Source organism: Colletotrichum tamarilloi, assembly GCF_030869305.1.
Source record: "Colletotrichum tamarilloi strain Tom-12 chromosome Unknown Scaffold_56.1, whole genome shotgun sequence".
NCBI classification, from domain to species: domain Eukaryota; kingdom Fungi; phylum Ascomycota; class Sordariomycetes; order Glomerellales; family Glomerellaceae; genus Colletotrichum; species Colletotrichum tamarilloi.
The window spans coordinates 149,320-164,076 of NW_026849438.1; the positions used below are offsets into that span (position 1 = coordinate 149,320).

General features: G+C 52.5%; 6 protein-coding genes across 6 annotated transcripts; 1 reads left to right on the forward strand and 5 right to left on the reverse strand.

Moving 5' to 3' along the window:
- Positions 1-196: 196 nt before the first annotated feature.
- On the reverse strand, positions 197-695 carry CTAM01_11017 (uncharacterized protein; the record flags this gene model as incomplete). Its single annotated transcript, XM_060527029.1, has 2 exons — positions 197-390; positions 452-695. 2 exons carry the CDS (start codon positions 693-695, stop codon positions 197-199), a joined length of 438 nt encoding a protein of 145 aa, XP_060378358.1.
- A 2,372-nt stretch (positions 696-3,067) lies between these two features.
- Positions 3,068-3,824, reverse strand: CTAM01_11018 (pyrimidine 5'-nucleotidase; the record flags this gene model as incomplete). The annotated part of the gene is made up of 3 exons (XM_060527030.1): positions 3,068-3,594; positions 3,667-3,702; positions 3,791-3,824. The coding sequence occupies 3 exons, from the start codon at positions 3,822-3,824 to the stop codon at positions 3,068-3,070; spliced, it is 597 nt and encodes a 198-aa protein (XP_060378359.1).
- Positions 3,825-4,788: 964 nt separating this feature from the next.
- Positions 4,789-6,362, reverse strand: CTAM01_11019 (glycosyl hydrolase family 7; the record flags this gene model as incomplete). The annotated part of the gene is made up of 3 exons (XM_060527031.1): positions 4,789-4,860; positions 4,923-5,828; positions 5,898-6,362. The coding sequence occupies 3 exons, from the start codon at positions 6,360-6,362 to the stop codon at positions 4,789-4,791; spliced, it is 1,443 nt and encodes a 480-aa protein (XP_060378360.1).
- A 4,634-nt stretch (positions 6,363-10,996) lies between these two features.
- Positions 10,997-12,247, reverse strand: CTAM01_11020 (uncharacterized protein; the record flags this gene model as incomplete). The annotated part of the gene is made up of 3 exons (XM_060527032.1): positions 10,997-11,592; positions 11,650-12,057; positions 12,130-12,247. 3 exons carry the CDS (start codon positions 12,245-12,247, stop codon positions 10,997-10,999), a joined length of 1,122 nt encoding a protein of 373 aa, XP_060378361.1.
- Positions 12,248-13,073: 826 nt separating this feature from the next.
- Positions 13,074-13,670, reverse strand: CTAM01_11021 (uncharacterized protein; the record flags this gene model as incomplete). Its single annotated transcript, XM_060527033.1, has 1 exon — positions 13,074-13,670. A coding segment is annotated over one exon (597 nt), but the record flags the coding sequence as incomplete, so codon positions are not given.
- Positions 13,671-14,107: 437 nt separating this feature from the next.
- CTAM01_11022 (uncharacterized protein) lies at positions 14,108-14,716 on the forward strand (the record flags this gene model as incomplete). The annotated part of the gene is made up of 1 exon (XM_060527034.1): positions 14,108-14,716. The coding sequence occupies one exon, from the start codon at positions 14,108-14,110 to the stop codon at positions 14,714-14,716; it is 609 nt and encodes a 202-aa protein (XP_060378363.1).
- Between the last annotated feature and the right edge of the window lie 41 nt (positions 14,717-14,757).

A 14,757-nucleotide genomic window follows, 5' to 3' on the forward strand; every position in this document is an offset into this window, starting at 1 on the left:
AGTCTCGAATGTATTTGTAATAATGGCCAACTTGGCCTTGGATGTGCGCAAATGTCAAGTTTCTACCAATATATAGCCCAGCTCAGACGTCATCGACTCTGGGCAATGAACCCTCCTACGGGCATGAAAACTGGAAATCAAAGTCCAACGCCATTTATATGCATTGAGATGCTCTCGTGATCGTGATCAATCGAACTTACTGTTGGCTGCCAACGTAAGTCTCACTGGTCGCGTCGCCGACAATGACGGTGACGTTGTAGTTGGACAGGGTCGAGGACGAGGAGGCGCCGTACAAGCTATACAGGCCAGCTGAGACAACGTACTTGCCAGCTGCGAGACCAGCAGGGATCGTGACTGTTTCGGTGATGTTGTCGAGAACATTGGACTTTTCTACATCGTGTGTTAGGAAACGGCGGCAAAGTATCAGCGTAGTTGTCTCGAGAAAACGTACCAGGTCCGAGGTAAAATGAGCCCAAGACGTTCTGGCCGAGAGTTCCGGGGTAGGCGGAGGCCTCGGGGGCGATTCCAAAGGCAATCGCGATATCCGCGACAGTCTGGATGTAGTTCTCAGTCTCGATGATAGCCTGGACCTCATCACCGGCCTTGACGGTCTCGGGGAAGGCGATGCCGTAGATGCGAGCGTTGGCCATGGCGAAGAGGCCGGCGGCGGCAGCGAGAGAAGCGCGGAACTGCATCTTGAGAAATTGGGTAGGTGTTTGTATTAAGTTTAGTTGATTAGATCGTACAGGGTAGCTGCGATGTTTAGATATATCGGAAGTAAAGTTGCTTAGAGTATGTCTGACTGTAAGGAGAAGGGAATGAAGTAGGCGAGAAGGGGTTTGTCTGATGTTTTTATGCATTTCCATCACAAACGTCAAATGAACGTTGCCAGAGACCCTTGTCGTCTGTACTCCCATGTCTATTTTCGTACGAGGCGACGTCAGGATCCCCAAAGAATATCTCCGTAGGCGAAAGTCGCCTGGGCATGACATCGTTGGGCGGTCCCGGGTCACCCGTGCCAGCCGAATGCACGGCTCCGACTCAAGCGGGTGGCGCTGCGGCTCGTGTCGCCATCGAAGCAATGTCTTAGAGCATGCTCGATGGCACGGGTAAACGGACTGGGCAGTTGGGCCTAGTGCATGATGTGAGTAGTAAGGTAGTACTTAGTACTCTAGAAATGTTCCTATTCTGTCTATTCTTGGTAGTCACCGCCGTTTCCACGGCGTCCGCCGCGACCAACAAGTCACTATATTTGCCTCGAAGTGCGAGGAGGAGGTAACTTGCCGGGGCGTCGGGTGCCGGGAAATTCTGGGGAGAATGCCATGATCGGGGAAAGGGGGCGGGCCACAGGGCGAAGCTGCAGGACACTAATCAAACTTTGGCCAAGTGCTCGACGCTGATCGGGTCGATCTTTATAAATAAAAACAACATTGGTGAATTGGAGGATGACAAAAGCTCGTATATCTCTTGCAAGGAGCCGTACTAGAGATGATGGCATTGGTCCGTTTGAGGCACTGCGCAGTAGTATTAGGGAGTTTGCTTTTCTTCGCCTCGCTGCAAGTAAACGAGCCCACAAGATGACGAGAACGACGAGAACCGCCGGACTTGGCTTCTCTTATGTCCATCACGGTAACGTTTCAGCGGCAGCGAGCACCCTCACACGTCAGATGGTCCTGCTAAGAGTGTCTCCAGTTTGGACGGCGTGGGCGGGAAGCATGGCGCAATAGAACACGAGCAACAGGGCCGGGGAACCCAGCTAGAGAGAGATGCGCGCGCCACTTTAGGGGTCCAATTGCCTAAAGTGTGCGCTTGCTTCCAGCGGAAAACAATCGATCTCTGGCCCAGCTTGCTTGTTTGTGATTGAGTCTTCTTCAATGGAGCTGACATGTCGGTTCAATCTGACTTCATTCACATTGTCCTACATCATTGTGCATTCATCGAATACATTTTACACGTTGTCTACGGGTAGCTTTAGTAAATCACGTCTCTTCAACACAGCTCGGACAGGCGCGACAAGCACACTTTGCGGCATGAGTCAAGGAAACAGAAGACCGTTGCATTCACACCAACGTGTGTGTAATCTTGCAGGCGGCGCAAAAAAGTAGCCACGAAATGGTCGTCAAAAAGGCAAAAGGTTTTGTCGTCACCCACAGGATTCGAACCTGCGCGACCGAAGCCACTGGCTATCAACTCTCCAGGATAGGAATCCCAAACTAGCAGGCCAGCCCATTAACCACTCTGGCAAGGTGACTAACTGATTGTTGAGATCTCGACCTCTTTAGTGGACCATAAACTATCCATGTGGAGCTGCCTGCGAAAAGAGATCCACCACAAGCCCCTATGCAAGGGATATCCGTTAAAAAAAGGCGACGTATGCATAAAGGTGGGTGACGCCTCATGCATGCTGTACTAAATCGGATGGCAGTCAAACATGCAACAGATACATTAAATCTCCAGGCAGCACATGTTCTGTTAAGGAAGACATATCGGGCTAAGTAACTTAATCACACCTGGCCTTTCCCAAAACTGAGGAGTACAATATGTTCACCACGATTGGTATCATTCTTTTGAGTTGTCCGTCCACTTGACCATCGATCTCTAGATTGTAGATCTCGTGGTTGAAGCACCGCTATTTGCTACTGCTTGAGACCAAGTCGCAATGGGGGCATTTGAGTTTACCCATCCTCCACCCATCCTTCACCCATCCTTTGAAAAGCAATTTTATTTCACAGCGCGCAATCCGTTGTTGTCAACGATGTCAACCATTTACCGGGGAATCGTGCCTTAGTCTCAGCGTCTGTGATTTGTCTAGATTCTAGTCATTTCCTTTTTATGTGACCCGCGGAAGCATCATCTTTGTGTCTCAATCTAATTTTTCGAGGCGCTGGACCTGAAGAATTGAGGGTAAACGTCACGAAGCTCTCTTATATGACGAATTTGGAATTGGGAAGCCTGTATCTCGGGAATAGGCAACCCTTCTTCGACGAGATGGGCGGCCGTCCATCCGAGCTCTTTCGCGCTCTTGCAATTATCGTAGGAATCATCTGCAGGTTTTAGTACAAGTCATCTATTCACGAACTGAGACCAGCGGTGCATCCACCGTGCCAAAGTTTTCGGGAGTCAAGAGCTTACCAACAAAGTAACAGTCTCCCGGGTTCTCAACCCCTGCCTGTTCCATGGCCCTGCGGAACATCTCCTTGGCTGGTTTGCAGACGAATGGGTACTGGGCGTAGTCGCAGTAGGTCAGACCATCAAATAGGTCATCGATTCCAAGAAGTCGCACAACCCGCTTTCCGTGGTTGACGTAGGCATTCGTGAAGAGCCAGAGTTTGACTTTGTTGGTGTCGATATCCTCCAACAGCGCTCGGAGGTCTGCATCGGGCTTTAGGATGTCGTCGAGAGGCAACGCGTCATCCACCTTTGCGTTGAAGTCCAATGGGTCTATTTCATGATGGCGGACTAAGCCTTCGATTGCCAGGCCGTATGCCTTGTAGTATTCTCTCGTCAATCTGGAGGCTTCCTCCTCTCCCAGTGATAAGTGTGTCTCAAAATACTGCTCGATAAGCTTTGCCATGAGGTTGTGGATTCTGTGACCTAAAGAAGAACGCTAGTGAGTCCATTTGAGCTGCCCAGAATTCTGGTGCGCGGAAGAATTGGTCGACTGACTTCTAGAGTACAGACAGTTGTCGATGTCGCTGTTCCCTGACGAGTCAGTATGCAACTATTTTTTGGGCATCTCAGCTCTTAGAATTAGTTAGGTATTGAGCTTACAAAAAGAACACTGGCTTACGAGCCGTAGCGCTTCCTTTTGTTTTATCGGCCATGATGAAGTTCCTATGTGCAGTGGCTGTCGCTGGAATGTGTCCTTATTGAAGCTCTTAAATGCGGAGACCCCGCGCCGGAATGAGGTTTTGAGATTATAAAAACTGAAGTTTCGGAACACCTGCGAAGTCGCGGGAGCTCCTCAGCATCTATAAATGGCCTGCAACAGAGACTCGGACACAGTTTGGGATTAGCGTCTCGGCGGGAATTGCCCTGTGAATCAGTCATTGGAGACCGCAGATCCACTGTGGTGTCCTGTGTCATGATGCGCTACCAATTCGACTCATTTCTCGCCAGGTTGCGCTGAGCAAAGCGACGGGACATGTTTGAGAGGGAGCCAAGTCTATGATATCTGCAAGGGAAATTTTCCATCAAACATCAAAGGAACTTAGACCAAATCATAAGCCTGTCATAACGTATTATATGGGCACGAGACCATACACACAAGATGTTGAGTACACACATTCGGTCTATGACTCATTGTCCTGTCGAGAAATGCTAGTTATCGGGCAGGAAACCTAGTTCCAGCCCAAGGCATGGAAAACACGGTTAACAACACCAAGGTTGTAATGGGTAAGCGAAATCTATTAGGCATTTCTCCGTGAGTGTACCGAGAGATGCTATATGTATTTTTGTATCTTGCTTTCATGGCACAACTACAGCACAGGCTCAAGGTATATCCACGTCCCGACCTTTGGGCGGGAGAAAGGAGATTCACTCAAGTCATGGGATTATCTTTTCTATTGTTTGGCCGACGTAACAGCATGGCAGGCATCCACATTCAAGGCAATAGGCAGCATATGTCAAGTAAAATGGTTAGCTAAAGACTTTTGTAAGCCAATTTCTCTTGCACTTGTCTGCAAGGGTCAGACCCATGCCCAATTTATATACACTGAAATGTCTAGAAAACATGTACAACCGAAAGAAGGATATATGCCACGCTCGTCTCGATACATAGACCAACATTCACTTCAAAACCACATGAGAGATGAAGTTGTGGTAGAAGTGACGGCGGCCGCGAATGTCAAGTCTCAACAACTTACTGAAACACACGTATGATTAGCAACAGCAATCAGAGAGATCTATATAGTGGTACTTACAGCAGTTCCGGCGCTGTTAAAGGTAGAGCCGATGGGGCCGACCTTGATGTTGGAGAAGATGACGTTCGAGTTGGGGGCCTGGGACTCGACATCGGCGGGAACGCCAGAGTCGGTGCCGCAAGTGCCGCGAGCGGTGCCGGGGCCGGTCTCGTTGGTAGGGTAGGTGGAGTCCAGCCAGAGCATGTTGGAGTGGTGGTCATCCCAGACAGACATGACGAGAACCATACCCTCAGAGAGAGCCTTGCCCATCTGCGCAAGACCGCCCTTCTGCGCAAAGACGTCCTCATCGCCGAAAGCCTTCTTCTGGGCGGTGCAGTAGTCCGTGGTGATGGAGTTGCCCTCGACGCCGGTGATGTCGGACTTGGAGTTGGCAAAGACCTTGCCGTCCTGGACGTAGAAGCGCTTGATGTCGGTGAGGGCGCCGCCGGTCTCGACGAACTGCGTGACGACGGTGATCTTCTTGGAGGTGTCGATGGCGAACTGGGAGCCCTTACCGTAGAAGGTGGTGTTGCCCTGGCGGTAGCTGTTGAAGTCGCATCCGTCGGGGTCGCACTGGCCGGCGTAGCGGGTAGAGCTGTAGGTGCCTCCGCAGGCGTCGCCGTTGCAGCTCAGCTGGCCGACCGTCTCGCAGGGGTGAGGGGTGTAGGCGGTGGAGACGGAGTTGGCCTCCCAGATGTCCATCTCGGAGCAGCACGAGCCCATGTTTCCGACGCCGGCGTTGGCATCGTTGGAGGAAGGCACCCAGCCCTCGACGTTGGCCTTGCCGTCGATAAACTTGAGGTCGCGGGGGCACTGGCTGTCGCAGTAGCCGGTTCCATGGGAGGCACCGGCCTTGTTGGTAGGGAACTTGGACATGCCGCCATCAGCGTCCATGGAGACGAAGTACAAGGCGCCGTTCAGACCGCACTATGATCGACGTGTCAGTCAAGCTGCTTCTCTACACGTTCCCCAAACGAAGTTGGGGCTTTCACTTACACCAAGGTTGGAGACATCAACGTCAAAGGTGAACTCCTGGCCTAAGAGCTTGAACATTTGGTACTTATCTGTTCCGTCCATGAGGAACATGCGAGAGCCAATGTTCTTGCTGTAGGGGCCCTGCTGGACAAACTTGAGGTTGAGCGCATCGCCGCTGGTGGTGGCGCCGTAGGTGCCGGAGTAGTCGGCTCCGTCCAAGCAGCACTTGGAGGCACAGTCCTCGCCGGTGGTGCAGATGGAGGTGTCCCACTTGTTGCCCGTGTAGCAGTTGGTGCTGCCGTCGGTCTTGTGAGTCCAGCGCCAGTTGGCATCCACGGTGACGGATCCGTCGACCTTGGTGCAGGCGCCGCCGGCCGCGCAGTTGGACCAGGTAAGCGCAGGCTTGGTCTCCGCGTTGAGCGTGCAGACCTGCTGCGCGCGAACAGCGGCCACGAGGGCCGTGAGGGCAGAAACCTTGGTCAACATGGTGGTGATGAGATATCTTCGGACGTCAAGTCGATAAAGAACGGATGAGAGAAAAGAGTGTGTAAAGATGATCAGACGGGTCTGAACATGAAAAGAATGAATTGGAGTGCCGGAAAAGAATGTCGCGAGTGGCTTGGGATGAGGAGACGAGAGCCAAAAGTGTGCGGATGGCCTCGGACACATTATATAGACTCTCACATACTGTTTCGATCCCCCGTTCAAGGTTAAACTATCATGATGTGGTTGCGCTTAGCCCCTCCTCTTTCCACTTCCTTCCAAACTGCTTAATTTCCGTCTAGGGGCTTGGGAGCTCCTGCGAGCGGCTCGGAGTGAGTTGTGATGCATCAATTGGGAACAGTAACCCGGGATGCATCGATCATTGGAGAGTTGATGATTGTCTAGTGGGCCTGGATAGGCAAGATCGGATGTCTTCCCGCCTTGCCTAAGTCTGTATTGAGGGCCTCAGGGCAGGTGGGATTGGACGAACGTGGCCAGAGTCAATTACACGGAGACTCAGAGAGACCAAGGCAGACCAAGCCTGCTGGGCGAAGCTTGATCCGGGAGGGGCGCAACTTGGCTCTCTTGGTTCTTTCGTGGCAGCCGTCTGCAACACATTGATTAATTACCACAAGGTCCAAAGGGCTGGTGACGCGGGGTTAGGGAGTCGGTTGAGCGAGTTAGCACAGCACATGTTTGCCGCAACCCGTCGTAAGGTGACATCGTGGGTCTTCTCCGCAAAGTCAAGCAAAGCCAAGTTGGGGTCTATGCAAGGGACACCCGGGCGGAATATCTCCCACCGCCCTCCGTTTGGGAGAAGCGTCTCCATGCGATTGGACGAGTAATATCCGCCGCCCCTGCTTGCACCGGAGGACACGGCATTTATTGAGCATTACCGAAGCTACTGACGCGGGTGTGACGGCGTCAACTTACCCCAACAATCAACTTATATGCGGCAGACGTAGTGGTAGTCTCAGTTAGACTAGCAAGCGTGGCAAGTTATCGATGAAGAGTTGCTTGTTCGGCAAACTGGCGTGGGGAGAAATTTTTCAATCCCAGCTCAACAGCAATGCGTCCTAGTTTGCTCCGTCCGCTCTGCGATTAATAGTATTTGCCTCAATCTCTCTCAATAGGAACTCGGTCCACCATCGTGCACAGTCACCAACGTGGGGTGCTGAACCGCCGACATCCGGTCAAAGTTGACAATGCCCTTGGGTCTTGGCTCACCACTTTCAGATTCAACCGCAACGAAATGCGACCAGACCTTGACCGTAATGCTTGCAGCTGCGCCTGAGGAATCACTATGTCTGACGAGAAAACAGAGTTGAGTTCTCTTTATCCCATCCCTCAATCTTCCCCCTTAGTCTAATTTACTTTTGGGCCCCCTTTTCCTAGTCAGGACATGCCTGTTTTGCGGCTTCATACTGCCGGTAGTGGGGCCGTGGGCCCACGGAGCATCGAGCGGAATGACGGACCGTCAAGAACAGTCCACCTATCGAAGTCACTCAGCCGAGTACGGTCCTCGTCTTCTCCCGAGTATCGCGCTGCTTAGTTGAGGTATAAGGCTTCATTACGTAGTTAATGCTACTCCAGATTCCCATATCTTAAATCTCTATCTCGGGCAAAAGTACCATGGTTCCTCCAAATTTCGGGCCCCGGGAATCGAATGCATGCAGAAATCCTTGAGAGCGCTAATTTTGTTGATGCCTGTTACGGAGGGTATCGTACCGCACTCTTGGATTGTAAATGATCAGCCTCAATCACCTTTACCCGCCTCTAGCGCGCCTCCGGTGTGGAAGCCGAAGCTTTGAGGCTCCGTATCTGACGGCTTGGCCTCGTCTTGGCCATGAGAGAAGGCCAATGTTCGCGTTGCCATCCGAGACAGGAAATGGCTCGGAGATGGTATGCTCGGTCTCCATTTACCAACGGCTTAAGATCTCGGAGCCGAAATGGAAAGTCATTCAGGTGTACTCCCATTTTGGCATGGATATTGCATCGTCCAAAGGAAACAGATCTTGAACCATACACTGACGGAATATCAAGCCGCACGGTGGAGCGCCTTTGGCTTAAACATGGGTGAATAGCGAGAACCATTAAACTTCGTCCCACACTATCTGACCGTCGAGCCGGCAACTCGGGTGGAGAATTAGCAGCAACTCTAGGTCACGGATGCTACCGCGCCGTTGGAACTATGATTCAGTGAGGAGATGAAGCTTATCCGAAATAGACTGTTCAAAAAGTTGGGCGGTGCGAAGTCCACGGGAATATGAGTGTGGTAATCTAAGCCTCTTCCACAAGTATGGCATCAGCAACATTCTGAGCTTATCAGGTAGGAAGATAAGACTTGCCAAAATCGCGAACCCCGCGATGAAGGTTGAGGCTCGAGACTTTATATCCTGATCCAAACTCAGACTTGGGGGGCGAGCGCAAGCTGAAGAGAGACCCATCATGAGAGCAAGTCTGGCCAACCAAACATCCCTCTTTGTCAGTTTCTTGTCAGGCTGCGTGTTGAAAGTCAACTTTAAGATCGGCCGTTTGTTTCGTCAGAGAAAACCCCCGACTCTTGATTGCACCAGCCACTGTAATGATGCAAGCCCAATAGGTAGGTCAAGGTTGACGTTCAGAAACAGAACGGACAATCATGCTCAGCAAATCAAACAAGCAAGAAAGGTTGGTGTGCAGTGCAGTCGTGACTGACTCTCTCATCTCACCGGGATCTACTGTGCATCCTTTCTCGATGAACTACCGATTGGACTAGATGAGCAGACGAAAGGACAGAGTTTTGCAATTGTTAGGTTTCCCCAGTCTGTCGTCGAAACGGTTGAAACGATGACTGAGAGAACAGACGCCGAGCGATCACCGACCATCAACCAAGTTTTTGGTGCTGCATTGATGGGAATCAGCAACAACGAGACGATTCTCGCGATGCGAGAGCGACAAAAATCTGCGTGATCTTCTCAGGGACTCGCAGTTCTGCAATTCATAGTAGGTGTGAATATCAATCATGTGGAAGGATGCATTCAGATCATTCATTATTGACTCTCAATCATATGCAAGGTACCAACAAACTCTGTATCAAATGCAGACGGACTAGTCCATTCAACACACTTGACACGGAAACTTTCAATGCAACTAAAGACGGTAACGAAATTCAAAAGGTAGTGATAACTAAGCTTCCGAGGTTTGGCAGTCCCTCCCAGTGTCCACTGAACCGGACTCACTGAGGGGGATCTCCATGCTTTCCCCCGCGAGCTAACGCAGGTCCTGAGGATAATGTCCAGACTCATCGCTGAAGCCAAGAGATCTAAACCCGCTTGTAAGGCTTAGCATATTGCAATAGTCAAACCTAGCAGAAACGTCGCAGAAGCAGCGCTGCCCCTCGAATCACATAAGTGGAATCATTGGCATACACACGTAGATCAATCACTTGTGGAGGGAAAGTCTGATTATATACACTGCCAAGAACGACACCCACACCAACACACAGTCATGGGTTATCGTTCGTTAAAAGGGGTTCTTAGAATTCATGGTATGCAATATGATGCCGCACGCTTTTCCGTGCCTTAAACTCCCGGTCGAAACATTGCGGATACCTACATCGCACTTTGGAACATCTCTTGTGGCGGACCAATTGTCTGACATTCTTTCCTATCACTCTGCAAAAAGGGAAATAATAGGAAACCGGAAGTAAGTGAACACTGAACGCTTTGTTCCTTCTGGCCTGCCTTGCTTGTATCAGCACCGGCGGTATTGCCACATGCTTGTAGCATTGAACCCGCCGCCTCGCATTCCCAACTGAGAAACTGCATGTCTCCCCAATCGTACGACCATGCGCCTGGTCTTATCCAGCCGGCCCTGCATCGCTGACTATCCGTAGCATCTGTGCGTTTCAGCACGGGACTCTTCGAACACGGCGTGGTTAATGGGGTGGGAGGCACAGCAGGGAAATAACGGGCTATGGTTTTTTTAACACCGGGCGAAGGGAAAAAAAGACTCTTGGAACTCCACCACGTCGGTTTCAGGAACGCAAAGTCAAGTCTTTTTTGGGATGCACAGCTCGGCTGCATGCCCCGGCCTACTGCATACTGGCAAAAACACCCGAGTGAACGCGGAAAGAGGAAATTCTGCCTCTGTGCGAGCGTCTCGGATTCGTCGTCATTGCCGGATTTGGTTGGGCTTCGGCGGTTTGCTGTAAAGTCCCCTTTCACTATCATGTTAGTGTTGTTCAGTTGTCACCATCAGATTATTGCAACGGAGCACAGCAGACGATTTGACATCAAATCATGGCTATGAATTTTTTTTATAATGTGTACACACAAGTAAAGAGTAAAAAAAGATGTATTGGGTATAAGAAAAAAGACTCGCAACCGCTCTCCAGGTCTCCGCAAAGCAAAGCAAAGTAAAGTTTGCTGCTTTCGCCCTTCTTCCCAAGATTTGAGTTCGCCGCGGTTTTGTGTGTCTCTGTGCGCTCACTCAACAAAGAGGATTGTACTTGTAGAGACTTTGAATTAGGAGGGAAAACCACAATCTTTTTGACGATTACCACGTGAAAAAAGGGAAAGAATTGGCTCAGAGCGTTCGTCTACCGTCAGCTAGCAAAGAAGCTGAAACTTCTCTCAATTCTAAGAAGATCCTCTTCATGGCATGACCTCAGGCTGGAAGTCGGCACCGGGCACGACGTAGCGCTTGGCCCATCGAAGGGATCCGCTCTCCTCACGCTTGGCGGCTCTGCCACGCTTGCCAGCCCGGCCCTTGCCGCGTGCACGTCCGTTGCCGCCGGCGTTTCCGGCATTGCCGGCGTTACCGCCGTTGTTTCCAGTGTTTGCGTTACCGTTGCCAGCGTTACCGTTGCCAGCGTTGGCGTTGCCGGCGTTGGGGTCAGCGGCAGGGGGAGCAGCAGCGGTGTTGCCTCCGGTCTGGCTGGGGCCGGTGTTCTCGACGGGGAACTCCTTGACGGTGACGGGGGGAGCGCCCAAGACCTTATTGGCGGCGTCAGTGGCGGCCAGCTGTTCGGGGGTTCCGTCCTTTTGGTTGGCGGCAGCGGCGGCGGGGAAGTCCTGAATATCCTGCTGAACCTGCGAGAGAACACCCTTCAACTTGGCGGCGGTCTGAATGTTCTGGGGAGTGTTCTGAGTAGGAGTGACATCGGTCTGCTGGACGGGGAAGCAGCCACCGAATGGTCCGGCGACGGCGTTGTTACGGCAGCGGACAGTGCAGACATTTCCGGTAGAGGCTGTGAAAGTCATATTAGTTTTGATATCAAGTTGGCGATTCGGCGTGTTCAACTAACCTCCAGTGCACTTCATGTCAGCGGGCATCTTGACAGTGACGTTGAACTGCTGAGCCTTTGCCTGGGAGAAACCGTTGGTGCCGGGAACGTTGTTGGTGACCTCAAGAGGAATCTGGCCGGTGCCGGCGAGCGAGTTGCTCGTCTGATCCAAATCACATGAGAAGGGACCAGCACCATCGGCGTTGACCTGGTGGATAGTGACTGTGACCGTGCCGCCCGCCTTAACCTGCGTGACCTGGTTCGCTGCCAGGGCGTTTTCGGTATTCTCGCCAATGTCGATGTTGCCAGCAATCTCGGTGCGTCCACACTCGTTGACGACGTTGTTGTTGATCTCGGCATCACGAATGATCGTGGCGTCCTGCTGACAGGGGTTGATCGTCGTGCAGTTACGGGCAATGTTCGGGTCGACTGAATATTAGGGTTAGTATCAAAGATCGTGATATCCTCTTCCCGCTCGTTCCCCTTTTGCGCAAAACATACCCAGGAACCCGACACTAGCAGGTGAGCCGGCGTCTCCCTGAGCACCGAGAATGGCAGCGTGGCCATGGGCAACGGCCAGGAAGGCCGAGCCGATTACAATATCCGTGAAAGAAAGCATCTTGTCTCGCAGAGACTAAGTCGGAATGTGCCAGCACGATTAAAGGAACGAAGTGAAGGGAGAAGTGAAAAGAGAAGGAAAAACGGAAAAGCCCGGTGAAAGAGCGTAGGCGCAGAGGAGGATAATATGATGTGTGGGTAGAGAGAAGGGGAAGGGAAACTTAAACACGAGACGAGGCCGTGAAAAGGTCGTCTTATACGAAGGCTCGCGGTCGAGGACCGAAACGACGCAAACACTGCCAAACGTCGACCAGCCCATGATGTACGCTGATCTGCTCAGATCATCTGCAACACCTCTTGTCGCAAGGCTGTGGTGCTGGGCGGAGTCGCGACCTAACCCTGAACCCGACGTATCTTGGCAGATGGAGGGTAGGGGACTGAAGGGGGTGGTGGTGGTGTGTGGTAGGGGGAGAAAGGGACGAGCCATGGAACCTTGGGGGGGTCAGGACCTCACTCGAGGTTGAAGTGGATGAGAGTGGCCACCAGTATGGGCAGTAATAGCATGGCCAACATGGTCCATGTTGCGGTGCAGTTCGCGTTGGTTCGAGACCTGGTCAAGCGGCTGGTAGCGAGGCGGTTGGAGGAGGAGGAGGAGGCTCACATGGGGGCACGATGGGGCAGAAGTTCAGTGACAGTGGATCTGAAGGAGGGTTTTGGCTCATGATCCCTGTTGATTGACGGACATAGTGACGGCGAGTCAACCGCTAGTTTTCATAAACGGCGACTAGCCGTGTTTGGCAGGGCCGAGACAGATGGAAAGAAAAAGGTCGGACGATTACGCGCTGGGGGGGCGCTGTTCTGAAGAGGCGAGCGTGTTTCATAGAGCATTAGGAGATTCCATAGTAAGCAATTCTGACAATGGCAGCGGACTGCAGACTTCCTAGTCGAACAGTGTCGACGGAGTGGAGAGCGGGAAGCCTGGCGAGAGTTGAAAGGTTGCGGTTTGCTCGCTGAACTCTGGACGCTTTGAGCAACGATTTCGCATATGGGCCCTGTTTTCTCCCGGGGGTCAGCGCTGTCCCATTCGTCTGTTTCCCAGGATAGTCCCATCTCTTCTCGGCCCAAAGGGGGTCACAGACTCGACGAGGTGATACAGACGCCAAGAACAAAAGCACCAAAGCGCGCATACGACAGCCAGAAGCGGTGCCGCGGCGAGACGGGCGAGGTGAGCCGGCTCTCACGCTCTCACACACTCTCATCACTCTCATTCTCCCAGTCTCGCTCTTGTTTTCTCTCTTCGCCTCCTTACCCCCCTCCCCTACCCTCACCCTTCTCCTTTCGTCCCATTCCTGAGGCCTTGACGTTGACAGGCGCAAGCGTGGGCTCTTCCCGACGCGGGTAGGAAGCAGAGAACGTGGGAACTCGTCTGGTGTATTGCCCCATCCTGAGACTCGCGCTCGGAGACCGGCCGAAGGCTGGTCGCCATTGTAGCCCAAAAGGAGCCACGGACGCGCGACGGGACGGGTAATCCGTCAGATCCAACCCAGATCGTGGCGTCCACGCTAGTCCGACGGACGAGAAGATGGGGGAACAATTTGTTCAGCTGAGCCTCATTTTCGCTTGGTCCCTACTGATAGGTAAGACGAGCGAAGTTCGGGAGATCAACTTCGACTCGACTTGCTTCGTATGTAGCCAAGACCACTTAGCTCCAGTAAAGAGCGTGGAGAGAGAGTTGGAGTGCAGTGCATCGAGCAGAGGAGCCCTACCGATAGTGAACTCTGTTCTTGGTGAGTCTGGGGAGCAATCTATCTTCTCCCACCGGCATCCCCGTATGCCAGTTAAGGTACAATTTAGCGGACGGGTACCTGAAGGCTTGCGAGCGTACCTTGCATGGCACGCATGGGAAGTGTGGGAAGGGGACATGGAAAACTCCGTACACTGCATTTCTCTCGCGTGCTTCGGGGTGCCGCACCGGCAAGCAGCGCGCTCTTCTGTCCGCCAGTCCAAGTCCAGAACTTTTCTCCTGCTCTCACGCTCTGTGTCTCTTCTCTTCCGGCGAGCGGTTCCGCGTAGATTGCCAACCGCTGGCACCATTACCCTAAAAATTCTCCGTAACGGAAAGGAGACGCGCGAGATCCACAAGATTGCTGCAAGGAGTCGTCCCATCCCTGCTGGCGCCTGGGATCTTAAGACCAGGATCTACCCTTCACGTTTCACCCCTGGCCCACATCTGGAAGCCAAGAGCAGGTGTCATTCGATCACCAGCAGCCTCAAGTGGGTGGGCTGCGTCGAGCGTGAAGGGAGGAGACTGGTCACTGGAGGTGGAGGGGGGGATGGACTCAAAGAAGGGACGTTTCGAGACGAATCTGAAGCAACGACATCGAGCCATGAGAGAGTAAAAGGGGATAGCTCGGCATTTTACTCTGAGCCTGTTCTGTGTCGTCACTCGTCACTCGCCAACCCTCTGGCTTCTGATATCCACAACCTCTGGTCTCGCGACCGGGCCCCTAGCCTCCGGGGGGTGAAATAAATCATAATGGGATTTCAGATGGGATTAATCTCGCCTCGCGC